At 43.0% G+C, this 15662-nt stretch overlaps 2 protein-coding genes across 2 annotated transcripts; both read left to right on the forward strand.

Moving 5' to 3' along the window:
• The first annotated feature begins 1269 nt into the window (after nucleotides 1-1269).
• On the forward strand, nucleotides 1270-2049 carry LOC119660168. The gene is made up of 2 exons (XM_038068574.1): nucleotides 1270-1370; nucleotides 1474-2049. The coding sequence occupies exons 1-2, from the start codon at nucleotides 1305-1307 to the stop codon at nucleotides 1960-1962; spliced, it is 555 nt and encodes a 184-aa protein (XP_037924502.1). The 5' UTR covers nucleotides 1270-1304; the 3' UTR covers nucleotides 1963-2049.
• LOC119660023 lies at nucleotides 1979-14336 on the forward strand. Its single transcript, XM_038068401.1, has 3 exons — nucleotides 1979-2088; nucleotides 12766-12916; nucleotides 13872-14336. Exons 1-3 carry the CDS (start codon nucleotides 1979-1981, stop codon nucleotides 14334-14336), a joined length of 726 nt encoding a protein of 241 aa, XP_037924329.1.
• The last annotated feature ends 1326 nt before the right edge of the window (nucleotides 14337-15662 follow it).

Raw genomic sequence — 15662 nt, forward strand, 5'->3', positions numbered from 1 at the left:
CCTCGACTACGCTGATGACATCTGTTTGCTTTCTCGCCGGGTCATGGACTTTGGCCAAATGGCTCTGGATTTGGAAAGAGAGGCAAATAAAGTTGAACTGAAGTTCAACACCAACAAAAGATTCTCTGGCGGGCCATCGCACTCTCCCTATCTGCATCAAAGGGTAGAGCGTTAAAGACGTCTATCGATTTGTATGTCTAATAAGCATAGTTTCTGCTGACGGTGGCACCGAACTGAATGTGGCGCGATGCATTAACAGCTTTTGTTGCTTTGTCTAAAATCTGGAAATGCAGTTATGTCAACACGAAGTTCAAGTCGGTACTGTTCCATGCTAGTGTACTTTCTGTGTTGCTATATCGGAGTAGCACATGGAAAGTGAATTCCACAGTTATTCAAAAGCTCCAAGCCTTCATCAACACCCTTCAGCGTCGAAACGAAGAACTTGTTCGTCGCATAGGCTTGGCGGAAGTGGCGGTGGATAAGTCACAAATTAAGGAAGGGCCGCAATTACATTTCGATGAGTGTCTCGCCCCAGAGCACTTTGTTCAGAACAATAGAGGAGGAGTGTGGTCGTCTCCGGAAGTCGTGGGGGGAGCTGAAGGGTATTTCAGGTAAGCCCGAACAATGGCATGCATGTGCGGTTGACGGAGGAGGAGTGTGATAAATGACCTGACCTGAAGTTCATTATCAGGAACCGACAGCGGTGGCGCTTAGTTGCAATTGCCAATGGTTAAGATACTATAAATCATTTGAAGATAGGGTTTTGCAAGATAACCTAATAAAGCAAATCCGAGACTGGCTAGCTGAAACATATTTACAACTGCTGAGAGTTCAAACTTCTAATTCCTCTTCTTCTAATGCCAATCAGGTTCCTTACAAAAATATTAATGAAACGCATACAGAAGGGTTTTTGTGGGTACTACTTGACACTGCATGACAATCCTTCATATCACACGATGGAGATGATCACTGTTTTGAACTCCGAAAGGTGAGCAGGTTATGCGGAAATATATTATCTACCTTTGATTATAATCGATTAATGACTTCCCAATTCAGCCTTCCATTACCGGGTACCACTGCAAATTATATGATGCTTCCAAACTAGTTTTATTTTTCTTTTCATTGAAATATTCAAAATATACTTCAACAAATACAAACTGTTTTGAGTGCAGATAATTACCCTCGGCTGTAATTTAAATTATCCAAGTGGAAAGATAAAGCAAATAGTCTAATAATTGGTATCAACATTTTGTCATTTTTTCATTTGAATGTCACATACGGTGTTGCATCGTCCGCCGGACAAGATGCTGACGTGGTCCTACAGTTTTACCATTTTGTTGAGCTGTTCGGCGTTGCTTTTAACTCGACGAGTATGTTCCTTTACACTTTAGTCATTTAATGGAAGTTTAGAGTTCTTAGTTATACCTTTAGTTTGTAAAGTCTTTTGATAGAGGCTTCTTATAATTTCCGCAGACTTGCTTGCGTGTAGAGTTCAACGCCTTAAGGTCAGGACAAAACAGTGAATATGTTAAAATTAATACGGCATGGATAAATGAATCTGGCATTATGATGTATATTGACATTCTTCAATCTTGCGTGAACCCTACATGGACTATTGGGCTTTCAAAACATAACAATATCCGCGGCTCAACTATAATGTTTAATGCATCATCTCGAACCTGTGACTTAGAGCGTTTTTCGATCCGAAATCAGTTCGCAAAAGCATTTAAGGCCGTTGCCTATCAAATGACAAACTTCTCGCTAATATGTCCTTTGCCAGCTGGCAGATATATGATCGGCCCTAGGATGGACAGAATAAAGAATATTTTTCCATTGCGGTTATTCTATCAACCAAATACGATCACCAGCATACATATGCGGTTTTATGATCAAGTACCAAAAGGAAACTTTACATTTTGGGCGGAGTTGCTTTTTATAGGACAGGTTAGGATTGACTGCTGAACGAAGTTGAACGATTATGTATTCGAAGGGACCATGCTCATTTACAACAATTTGTATTATCTTCATGACGACCAAATGGCAACTTCTACAAATGAATATGGAGCTAACTGCACTGTGTTTGCATTTGTAAAATATCGAATTATAATGCGCCAACTGAATAAAATATCTTAAATTTATACCCATGAATTTTGACTATGAATCCCAGTGCCAATTATTACTCTGTCATGTTTATGACTTGGTGGTGGTCAAAGGGTAGTACAGGTCCCAGGGCAAAACGTGAATTGGTACCCACGATGGAGCATAAAACGTGGGAGACGCCTGCTTATCCAACACCAACAACTCTACTACCAAACCCTGTCTCCACCTCCACATGATGACCGCTGGGAGCTCTTTCTTAACGAAAAGCTGTAGACCGAGAAGGATGAAGGTAAGTCTCGCGCGCCTAAAAACGGGGCAAATTGTATCAACTGGCCCGTCAGGTTGGGGGTTGGGTAGGGCTGACAATCCTACACAGAAAAAACTTGTTACGAACCCACAACAGGAGCCCCGGACAGGATCGATTTTACAACGACATCCCGTCAACGGAAAAGGACTAACGATTAGCGCATTTTCTCGTGGAACGTACACTCCCTGTACTGAGATGAAATTCCCAAGCAGCTAGGCGATACCCTTTCCCAATATAGGGCTGATGTAACAGCATTGCAGGAGATGCATTGGACAGGGACCGGTTTCCTGGAGAAGAGTCGCTACACTATATATTATAGCGGCTATCCAGAAAACCATGTGCTCGGAGTAGGTTTCTTAGTCACCCAAAAAATGAAACCTGCTGTTATCGGCTTTGAAAACATAAGCAAATGGCTATACACTCTGCACTTGCGAGGCTATTGAGAACTCATTAACGGTCACGCCCCTACAGAGGAGACTGCAGGGTCGGAGAAGGATACCTTCTACGAGGCAGTAGAACGAACCCTCGAAGCCTGTTCCAGATATGATATCAAAATCATACTTGGGGATTTTAACAGGCAAGTACGGACGGAGCCCGTATTCAAACGTCACACGAAATGGTTGTTGGAAGTACCTGGTTTGCGCGAAATGGGACGGGACCACTTTCAACCAAATTGACCACGTGCTGATCGAACACAGCCACCTCCTAGCCCTGATGAATATCAGAACATATGGGTGCCCGACTCGAATTACTATCTCATTGGCATGGTGCTCCGAACTCGAATAACAACGCCACCCAGAATCCCTCTGCCGATCAGGTGAAAATTAACACTGAAGCCATCCACAAGACAGCCCTCCACAACAACTGTAAGAGGGAAATGGATGCCATAAAAACCGCAGTCAACAGAGTTGGTTTAGGAACTTCCAATATAATACATCTCCAAGGCAAATGCCTTTCTACGTGGAAATGGAGCGTGAGTAAACACAAATGCCGGCACCGATTCGTAGGCCAAATTGAACGAATGCAAGACTTGCAACCAAGAAGGACCATCATCATTATAGTAGCTTTCAGCGTTCTGCGTCATCTTTCAAGCATTCTATTGGACTGCCGGTGATACGCGGCTATCCAGCGGCAGATTAAGCCCCGGAGTTTGGCTAACTCCGAGTAAAGAAAGAAATCGATCTGTATTCTCTAACTGCTGGCACACAGATGCGTGGAATCCACTCTCAGAGACAGAGAGCCTTAGTACAAGATTCTGCGGAAATGTCTATCAGAGTTATCAACTCAAAGCATCGCATGACTGGATGATTGCAAGGCAATACCTGAAACCGTACAAATCTCGTAAACGGTCGATTATCCCATGTGGTGTAATCGATTGGGTGGAAGCGTTTGATGACCCGAGGGGACATTCCCACGCAAGTTTTGTAGTTTTGCATTTCTGACATCTTCTTCTTTCTTCTTCTTTTTCTTCAGCCTTTGTCCCGTTCACAAGCGGGGTCGGCTCGTCGTGATCGGCTTCGCCATTTGGCTCTATCGAATGCCTGATCTGGGTGCAATCTCGAGGCATTCAAATCTCCATCTAGTGTATCAAGCCACCGTTGTTTAGGTCGGCCTTTTGGTCGTTTACCATCGACTTTGATGTTCAGACCAATCTTGGCAAGTGAATTCTCGTTTGCACGAATTGCGTGACCATCGAAGACGCGTCTCTTGCAACTTGTCCACGATCGGTGCAACCCCATAACGATCGCAGATGTCCTCATTTCGGATGTGATCTAAACGTGTGACGCCACTAGTCAAACGTAGCATCTTCATCTTCATTACCGCAAGACGCCGTTCATTGTCTTTTATAGTCGGTCAACACTCAGAACCATAGAGAGCGACTGGACGGACGACATTGCGATAAATTTTCGATTTGAGACGTTCGTTGATATGTCGATCACAAAGAACACCAGTTGTGGAACGCCACTTCACCCAGGTTGCGTTAACGCGTGAAGCAATTTCATAACGCAGTTCTCCATTGGTTGATAGCGTTGACCCGAGGTATTTAAATCGCTCAGTTCTGGGCAGATCACTGCCGCTGACAGTGATTGTGCCTGTTTCATGCGGATCGGTCGTCAAGAATTCAGTTTTGTTTAAATTCAATCTGAGACCGTGTTGCATGAGGCGATCATTCCATTTTTGAACAAGTTGCTCGAGATCTTTTTTGCTATCAGATGCTAGGAAAACATCATCTGCATAAAGCAGTATGTAGGGCGCTGGACGTTGGATATCCCGTGTCACGGTGTCAATAACAAGAACAGAGAGGAGTGGTGAGAGGGCGCTTCCTTGATGAACACCATCAGAGATAAGAAGCGGTTTTGATACACCCGCCATACTTCGAACTTTACTTTTCGGATTATGGTAGAGCAATTGAACCCAGCGCACGAGTTCTTCTGGCACGAAGTGTTGTCGTAAAGCATACCAGATGAGTTCGTGTGGTACACGGTCAAACGCTTTCTCTAGATCCAGAAATGCACGATTTTTCTCCATGAGTAACCGCGCAGCGTGTATTGCGTCAGTAGTTCCGCAGTTCTTGATAGATCCGGCTTGATTCACGGTTATTTCAACGATTTCGCGAATACGGTTGTCGAGAATGCGTTCAAAAATCTTCATGGTATGGGAAAGTAACCGGATCGGACGGTAATTTGAACATTCTGCTGGGCTACCTTTCTTTTTCCATATTGGAACTGTGGTACTTTCTTGCCAGTCAGATGGTGTTCTTCCTTCCTGAATAACCCGGTTAAAGAATTCACTGAGCCACAGGGTTGGGTCCCAGCTCTTCGCTTTCCAGAGCTCAGATGCAATGTCGTCAGGTCCTGTTGCTTTCCCCGATTTCATTTGTTTTATTGCCTCCTCGACTTCAGTTGCGCTGACTGGTGGAACTGCTCCAAATGTCGGCAATGATTGTGGAAGTGGAGGATGAGCAAATTCTTCAGTTGAAATCTGCTCGAAGTATTCTCGCCATCTATCCGTTGCGGCTCGACGGTTGGTAAGCAAAGTACCGTTCTTGTCATTAACACAACAGAAGTGTTCGATATCCTGTGTGCATTCATCACGGCTTTTAGCAAGTCGATACAGATCTCTCTCGCCATCCCGAGTGTCCAGTTTATCGTAAAGATTTTTGAAATGGTTCGCTCGGGTGACAGCGACCGCTTTCTTTGCTTCCCGGTTGGCATTCTTATAAATTTGCCAATTAGCAGGTGTTTTATCGTCGAGAAATTTGTGGTAGAGTCGTTTGTTTTCACGGACCTTCATTTTAACATCATCGTTCCAAAGCCAAGTATCTCGGTTGATGTACTGCTTACCCGGCTTGGTGACCCCGAGGGTTGCAGAGGCCGCTTTGTGGATCGTATCTTTCAGTTGGTTCCATGATTCTTCCACATTCGTAATGGTCGGCAATCGTATGAGTGAGACCGTTTCTTCTTTCTTCTCACCAAATTGCCACCGTTTAATGCGCGGCGGCCAGTGCGTTCATCACGCTGTTTAATCGGTGGCTTAATTCGCAGGACGGCAATCAACGGCCGATGTTGAGGTGCGATGGTCTCATAGGGAACGACTTTGCAATCAGTGGCAGTGGTAAAATGTTGGCGTCTTCTGAGAATATAGTCGATTTGCGGTTTACTGTTCCCACTATAAAATGTGGGAAGATGAGAAAATCGTTTGATGAACCATGTATTCATAAGTACCACGTCATGGGTGTCCGCAAAATCGATTATACGCTCGCCACCCTCATTGCGCGCTCCGAACCCCTTTCCCCAATGGCACCTGTTACCGTCTGCCTTTTCACACACACGACTATTAAGGTCGCCGGCAATGATTATATAATCGTCAGCAGGCACGTGACAAGTCTTTTCATCGAGAGTTGCCAAAAGGCATCTTTCTCGGCAGTAGGTCGACCTGTCTGTGGTGTATACGCGGTGAAGAAGTGAATAGTGCGATCAGCTGATATAATGGTGACCTTCATCAGCCGATCATCAAATCGTTCGACTTCTTTAATGGCATCACGGAAACCCTCTGAGATGGCAATGCCAACACCATATTGAGTGTGTGGGTTACCAAAATAGAAACGTTTGTAGCCATTTTCACCGCGTTCGCGTTCAATGTTGCAGCTTTTGGCGCCAGACCATTGGATTTCTTGCAGAGCGCAGATATCAATGCGCCTTTTCCGAAGGGCTCTTGCGAGTTCCTCCGTCTTTCCAGACACGTATTTGTTTTGTTCGTTGTGTGCGGACTAACTTGCTTACGTCCTGACGCCGTCCATGCGTCAAGAACCCTTGCCCGTTTCTCGACAGGACCGGGGCCCGTCCTGCCGCGTCGACTGAGTTGAACGCCCTAGCATTTTTCCAAGGCTTGTGACTCAATCTGATCATCATGTTTGTGACGACATTGTATGCATTTTCTTGGTCGACCTGTCGCGGGGCCTGTCACCAAGAGAGATCTGGTAGGATTTAGCATAGTAGAATAACTCCAACTATACTCTATTTATCTCTTTCCCTGATCTCAGCATATTATTTTTGTTTTACTGAGGAAAGTACAGAGTACGTTGCCCCAAACGCTCCTCCTTTACCTGGGCTTGGGACCAGCATACTATGTTAATAGCATGGCGGAGTTTTGCATTTCTGCCATACGGTGCACTATCTGCCTAAGGTAGCAAGAGATATCCTTATACAACTAGTTCGAAATATATAGCCTTCGTCCCTTGTCTTAGGTCTCGCAGTATATACTGAGTGGTATCAAAGGTATAAGAATATTGTGTAAAATGTTTAGGAAGAAATGTTAAACAAGTCGGGAAATCGGAAGCTGGACGCTTTAAATATGAAAGGTTTGGTATATTTCTTTGATAAAAGCATTTGAGGGGACATTTGTCCCATTAGAACCTCGCACGTAAAATATGCATGTATTATGTGTGAACATGCACTTTCGCGTCATGCTGACATTCAAAGTCTTGAATTTACACAGAAGCGACAAATTTCAGCTATTATAACTTTGTGAGTAATAGCGCGATTCACACCAAACTTGGTACGATCATGTTCAGTGTTATAACTTTTGCTGCAAAATTTCATGATTCGCGGATGAACTTAAGGGGGTCTAAAAATTATAGTTACATGCTACTATTAACTTTATTTGAGCAGATATCGGTATGGAGAATGCTTCGTAGCCTAGGCACCATATGGTGGCAGCTTTTCCTTTCAGATTTTTCGTTTAGGTAGTTCCAAACAGTAGGTCCGTGAAAGAAATGATTACATTCGAATTTCCGCCCTACCCATCCTTCCAATAAATGCCAAAACTAAGAGGGGGTTCGGAAAGCACTAACCGAGACCTTTCATTTGATATCCCACATGACTAAATTTGAAGAAAAAAATGTACCCTCCCCTTTTGCTTGCATGGGGACACAGTCTTACCGAGTGAAAGTTTATTGAGTCATCTGGAAAAACGCATCAATGAGTCTACTTAGACTAATGTAGAGAAAAAAGGAAGACCGCAATAGAGATGGCGGCCAGATGCGCTAATTATAAAAACGACAGCAAGCTGCCATATGCGGAAATCTTGCGGAAGGTTAAGGGAGAAAATTCCCTGCAGGAACAGGATAAGACGCACGTAGGAAGGCGATTTACTCATTGAGCTTAGGCTTGGGGAGTGTAAGTCGATCTCCATAAGAAGATCGAATCATCATTGGGCAAAGTAGCGGAAGTAAAGGTGAACCAGGACCCAATGCTGATTGAGTGCATGGACCTGAATGAGGTCACGACAAAAGCGGAGATCTGGGAGGAATTGAAGACCCAACTTGGACTAGATTCAATCTTCCAGTCCAATGTGGTCAGGCTGCGTAATGCACATGGTGGTACTCAGACGCCAAATAGCCTTGCCATTCGAAGCAGCAAAAAAATCTATTGCAGTTCATAAAATTTGCGATGGCTGGGTCAGCTGTCGATTGCGAGAGCAGATATCGCCAAGGGGTTTTTTCAAATGCCTGGAATTTTGACACATTTCAAGAAACTGTACAAGCAAGTACGATAGTTCTAATTTGTGCCGGAGGTGCGGAGAAAAAGGGCATTCTGCCAAAGAGTTCAATGCGAATCCTAAATGCTTACTCTATCACAGGCAGTTACAAATGTCCGGCGTTCAAGAAGGCGGTTTGAGCTTTTCGTAAATAAAATTCCTACATGTGTATTTAGACCATTGCCAGGCAGCCCAGGACCTGCGGTCGTAAAGCGAGCTTGAAAATAAAATTGACGTTGCCAGCATGTGAATACTATAGGATCTCCTCAGTAGTGCTTTTATATCAGACAGAAGCAGAAAAGCGCCAATCTGCACCTGTGGAAACCGAGCAATCGAAGACACGATCAATAGTCCAGAACACGGATTCACACGAGTCAAGGTAGGCGGCATTCACATATTTAATTGTTACGCTGCGAAAACCTTCATGGAAGATGAATTCATACTGATGGTGGAAAGATTAGCTTCCGAAGTAAGCCTCAAAAATTAATAATAGCCCGGCGATTTGAACGCTTAGCCCTAAGATTTGGAATAGTCACGAAATAAATACAAGAGACCGCATAGTGCTCCAAGTATTTTCACGCCCGAAAATCGTTCTGGCAAATGCTGGTAGCGTCAATGCTTTTCGGTGACGTTTGTTAGCCTCATATTATCTGAGGGCAGGTGAGCGAGGAATACACGTACAGCGACCATCAGGCGATCTTCTTCCAGATGGAATGTAATACAGGCGGGTTGGACAACTAAGAAACTTGAGAAGGAAATGTTCGAAGAAATATTTTTGCAGGAAACGATGCCGATGGAAAACGCGCAACAAATGATGACGCACGTTCTTGAAAGGATATGAAAAGCACGTGACGCTTCCATGCCATGCCGCACTGTACTCAAGAAACGAATACCCAACTTCTGGTCGAATGCTGAAATTGATGAACTTCACAAAGCTTGCCTTAAAGCCAGGAGACATAGTCAACGTAACGGAAGCCGACCTGGGTCTGAAGAATTGCATAACCGATATAAGAAGGCGAAGAAACAACAGCAGCCATCTCTAGAAGTAAAACTGAATACTTGAAGAGGTTATGTAAGGAAACAGACTCCGACCCATGGGGACGTGCATACCAGGCAGTCATGGCATCAATCTAGGGTGAACGCCCACCACCGATCATCAATCCTTCAATCCTGATTTGCTGCGGGATATCATTTGAAACCTCTTTCCAACAATTTGAAATGAATCGGATCTGCCCACTGTCCAGATAGATTCCGATAAAACTCCTGAGATAACCACCGAAGAAGTCCTGAAAGCTGCAAAGAAAATTGTTTAAAATAAAGCCCCAGGCTTAAATGGGATTCCGAATAAAGTTCTGGTAGTGGCCGTTAAAACAGTTCCAAGGTGTTTCGCTGAAACATTTACAAAGAAGCCGCAAAGAAGGGGTTTTCTCGGAAAAGTGGAGGAAACAGAAGCTTGCCCTAATCCCGAAGCGAAATAAACCTTTAGGTGATCCTTCGTCTTATAGGGTTATATGTCTATTAAACGGTAGGCAAACTTTTCGAACGGGTTATCTACAATATACTTGTACCGTTTGCAGAAAAGGAGAGTGGCATCTAAGATAGGCAGTTCGGATTCTGAAAGACAAGATTTACTGTCAATGCGATCACTATGATGACGAAAATTGCTGAGTAAGCAGAAGAGGCCAATAAATCTTGTGTGATACTTACTCTCGATGTGGAAAATGCGTTCAATACTGCAAAATAGAGCAAAATAATTGCGGGTTTAGCCAAATTGGTTGCTCCTGAACACCTGGTGCCCATAGTCATAGAATTCCTCCGAGAGACGCAACTATGTTACGATTCGGACGATGGATCTAAGACATATAGAACAACTTGCGGAGTCTCACCAGAGTCAGTCCTTGGTCCTCTCCTGTGGATAATAATGTATGATGGTATTTTAAAGTTGGAACTGTCCAAAGGATTGACAACCATTGGCTTCGAAGACGACATCGGAATGACTATCATGGTGCAAGATATGAAGAAGATCGAGATCCCCACGAACGAGGCTATTTTTGAAATAAAGTCATTCGAAACCAACGCTCAAATATCTAGGAATCATGGTTGATCAAAGGCTGAAATTCAAACCACATCTTGAGAATTTAGCAAGGCTTCTGGGGTTGCCACATTGTTGGCAGGAATGCAAAGCCGTCGACTGCGTACCTCAGACGTCTCAAAATAGATCACTCGAAGACACGGTGAAGTTAACTAGGACCTAACTCAATTCCTAAGCGGACACTGAGGGTACCTTGCACACCTTTATCGCTTCGAGCGTGACGACTCCCCATATTGCCCAACATGCGAAATGATTCTGGAGCATGAGAAGTATGTTGTTTTTAACTGCCCAAGGTTCGCCACACACAGAGCGGAGGCGGAAATTGGAGCCGGGGCACGGTTGTCACCCAAGAATATCGTGGATGAAATGTTAGCCTCTGAAAAACTTGGAGGACGGTGGAAAAAATCATAAAGGCGATCCACAATCTGTTGAGGAGGAACTTCAGGGGAAAGCAGCAAACGACACGAGCCGCAGTTCGTAACTGATCCCGCTCGGTGACGTAATACCAAAATGGCAGTCCCGCAGGGTAAGCGAAGGAAAAGGAGGTGGTTTCAGTGAGTAAAACTCTCACATAACCATATGGCCGGAGCCAGCGGTATCTTTCCACGTTCTAACGCCAAAAAAAGACAGGCAGATAAACAGGGGGTAAACCGATTTTAATAAGGTTTTGTTTTCCATAAAACCTTAAAAATGCAGAAAAAAATGTGTAAACTCCACTCCCCCCTCGCTTGTCCATTTGCCTGGTCGGATAGTCGTTTACTACTTTCTACCTGCAGACTCGATTCCAATTTGGCGACGATGATTTTTTTACGTGACTTCCGAGCGTCTGTAATGAAGTAACCCTTTCTTGGTTAGCGATTGCGGAACTCAACTATTGGTGTTCCGTGCACTGGGGCTCGTGGACACCTTTTATCTTTTCTTCGAGCGCAACTTTTGTTCGAGGCTACTTGGCTGCTTCCCGTTTGAACACTGACGAAATGGAAAATCGTTGGATCGAACAGTTGAAGTACCATAGGAAATACCACTACCAACTGCTATGGTGGCCACGTCCTAAAATTCATTCAAAAACGCGCTCCGGAAAACCTTTTCGGTGGCCGCTTCGATAGCCTAGCGCTCTAATCACTAAGCCACTCGGAGATTGTTCACCGACCAACTTGACTGTTCGCTGTTTTGTACATATTAGGAATATGAATATTTGTGCCATTTGACCTCATATTATGTTGGCAAGATACAACGGCATTGGTCAAACAGGAAGAATAAGGATAGGAGAATACAACCGTTGAAAATTTCTCCTATCTAGGGTCGAAAATCACAACCGATAACAGCTACGATGATGAAATCCGCCCACGGTTGTTGTCAGCCAACAGAGTCTATTTCAGCTTACAAAAACTGTTCCGCTCGAAAGGTCTCACCATAGGGTCAAAGCTCTTACTGTACAAGACAATGATCTTGCCAGTCCTCATGTATTCCTCGGAGACTTGGGTTCTTAGCAAGAAGAATTGCGAGCTCTTGGCCGCGTTCGAGAGAAGAATCCTCCGAAGAATTTTTGGCCCCCTACATGAGAATGGACGGTTCCGTAGCCTACACAATGACGAAATCTATGAGCGATACAATGTCCGTCCGGTTGTGGATAAAATCCGGCTCAATAGGTTACGGTGGGCGAGTCACTTAATCCGTATGGATGAGAATGATCCCACCCGGAAAGTCTATAAGGGCAATATCTATGGTAGAAAAAGAAGACGAGGCGGACCCTGCCTAAAGGTGCCTCTAAACGAGTCGATTTTCCAGGCAATTTTGCGCATGCGCACAGCGCATGCCATATTGCATATAGCGCATGCGTGAGCCGCATGCGTTTTAACAAATATTGTAGCGCATGCCGCAACGCAAGCACTCCCATCACAGATGGGAGTCTTGTGCGCTTTTTCCATTGAATAAGTAAAGAGACATCGACTGCTTTCTATTGTGCATTCGTATTTATAATATATTATACAGTGAAAATGTCGCTCGACAGCAAAGAAACGACGTTAAATTTCATAGAAGATTATAAATTAAGTGAAGTGCTCTGGAAATGTGACCAGAAAGGATATTCTAATAAACAATTAAGAAGTGATGCACTTCATAAATTAAGTGAAAAATATGGTGCCGACGTTAAAGCAATAAAATGTAAAATAAAAAATTGAAGGTCATATTTTTGTAAAGAATTTCAAAAAACTCAAACAAAAAAAAGCGGCAGTGGTACAAAGGAAGTGTACGAATCAAATTGGTTCGCGTATAAACATTTACTCTTTTTGAAAGATGTAAATGTACCATTGCCAACAAAAGACAGCATAGTGGAGAAGAATGCCCAACAGGGGAGCAATACACATGACATTGAAGAAGTAAGTAGTATATTTTAATCAAAAAAATATAATTTGGATAAGAGAAATTTACATGTATTTATCCTCAATGGCAGGATATGATCCTTCCTCGGATAGAAAATATTGTTGAAATTCGTTTCTTATTTCCTTGGCATCATTTGAAGGTTTCCTAGGAATTGAAGAAAGTGGTTGCAAACCTCTGTCTGATTGTGTCGTTTTTCTCCATGAACGGGGTATAATTTCGCCACAACTGGCATCTCCGAATCAAAAGTACCAAAGGGTGCGTGTATATTTCTGGAGGAAGATTGCTTTCGTAGAAAGTTATGCAAGTAAATGCAGCATAATACGACATCTATAGCAGTTTCGAGTTCTGTTAATTCTACTGGCTTACGAAATATTCTAAAAACGGCTGCCAGTAATCCAAAAGCATTTTCAACAATTCTACGGGCTCTCGACAGCCTGTAATTAAATATTCTATTTGGCGAGTTTCTTGTTATTTCCCCTGGGAAAGGTTTCATTATATTTGTGGTTAACGGGAATGCATCGTCAGCTACTAAGACATACGGGATTGGCAGCGTTCTTCCAGGGAGGGCTTCTTCTTTGGGTAATTTTAGTTGATTCTTTTCAAGTCTCTTTCCGAATTCCGTATTTTTGAACACACCTCCATCTGAGATCCTCCCCTGGCAACCGACATTAACGTAGGTAAAACAATAATCTGCATCAACGACACCAAACAACACAATGCTAAAGGTGCCCTTGTAATTAAAAAATGTACTTCCACTATTCTGGGGGCATCGAATGAGCACATGTTTTCCGTCCATTGCTTCACAACAATGTGGGAAATTCCAGTTTTTATCAAAGTTGTTTGCAACTACCCTCCAATCTCCTGTGTCCTGAGGAAGCTGAAAATTAAATTTAAATTGTTAGACATAATTACCTAAAATAGATTGTTTTAATAGAATCAACATTTTTTCAGACAATCGCTGATGAAGGATTAGAAGAAATGGATACTTCAAATTCTTTTCGGAAACCAGCGGCAGATGGAAAAATCACAAAAAAAAGAAGGCGGAACGTCACAACTAATGTGAGTGATGAGAGAGAAGAAGAAGCTTATAATTTTATGAAGGCTGTTAGTGAAATGAAAACTATGGATGAATATTCAGCTTTTGGGGATTACATAGCGCATAAAATTCGAAAACTTAAAAGCGCTACATTGCGCAGTATCGCCCAAAACCGCATCAATAATATCATTTTTGAATTGGAAATAAGTCATGAAAATGACCAAGGTTTAATCTTAATTTCTTCGCCATCTACCGCAAGTTCATCGGAGCAATATTCAGCGACTCCTACTCCTGAACCAGAACCTCATCCATCATCACCGATCGCTACAATGCAACACGTCAACAACAATTCTGTAATAACAGAACTTTTGAACATATAATTGAGGTTATTTTTATACGTTATTTCAATTTCAATAAAGAAATGTCAGTATTAACTCTAGAATTTTATATATAATTCGGTTTATGAACGCATATATACATACTCGTATGTACCAATTCATCAATAAACCCACCTTTATGTAATCTTTCAGTGCTGAACAAATACTTTTCGCTACTTCAGGAACAATTTTCGAAATGCTTTGTGTTGAAACTTTGAATAGGAAGCTTAGGCTTGCGTATGAGTCGCCTGTTGCCAGATAACGGAGTGTGATTGCGAGTCTGATTTCAGCAGGTATAGCCTCACGCATAACCGTATCCCTTTTTGTTATTAGCGGCCTTATCATATCCAATAGAATATTGTAATCTATTTGAGACATCCGTGTAAAATTTTTGAAAAGATAGTCGTCATTATCTATCTCTTTTAAAAACTTATTTTTATTGTCTTTAAAATAGTCACGCATCCATATCCTTTTTGACTTTGCTGTCCTTTTATCGCAGTTCCATTTAATTATTATATACGCTGCACATACTCCTGCTTTCATTAAACAATTCACTGACATGTTGAAAGAAACCACGAGAAAGCGAAAACAACTAATTGCAACGTGTGGACGCTGGAGTTGCATGCGCTATGACGCACGTGCGTTATTCAATTTCAGGCATGCGTTTTTACGGCGCAAGCATGCGCTTCGCGCACCAAAAAGAGACGTCGTTTGGAGGCACCTTAAGATGGAGCAATGGCGTAGGCCAGGACGCCAGAACCCTTTTAGGGATATCGAATTGGTGGACCTCGGCGCAAAACCAGGATGTTTGGAGTTCCTTATTAAGGCAGGCCTAGACCGGATACCGGTTGTTGCGCCGTTGATGATGATGAAGATACAACTTACATAAACAATTGAATCATCCAAAACCAAAATTTCTTGAAGAGTTAGGGAGTTCATTCCGGATCATAGTTGCTTCGAGGCGGCGGATCATCTCCTAATATTTAATACAGGATTTTGCTCATTAGGTGCCTGTTTATTTTAAAGTAGTTTTCTTTATACAACACAACCCAAAAAGTTGAGAAGACAATGTTAATCTCCGGCGTAACTCACTTCTATTTCATTATACCGCGTATGTGAACTTTTGCACACTGACATCACCTTGCACGTAGTAGAAAAACGATCCAACTGCCCAGCGTTCTTGCGTTTTCACCAAGCAGGGAAAGGAGAAGAAGCACAACAAATAGATGTTATGCATTTGCCATGAGCTGGACGAAAGGGTAATGGTAATAAGGCAATAACAATCAATTATATCTGCAATTTTGTGTAAACGCTTTTCGCGGTGATGAT

Source organism: Hermetia illucens, chromosome 6 (genome assembly GCF_905115235.1).
Source record: "Hermetia illucens chromosome 6, iHerIll2.2.curated.20191125, whole genome shotgun sequence".
Classification (NCBI taxonomy): Eukaryota; Metazoa; Arthropoda; class Insecta; order Diptera; family Stratiomyidae; genus Hermetia; species Hermetia illucens.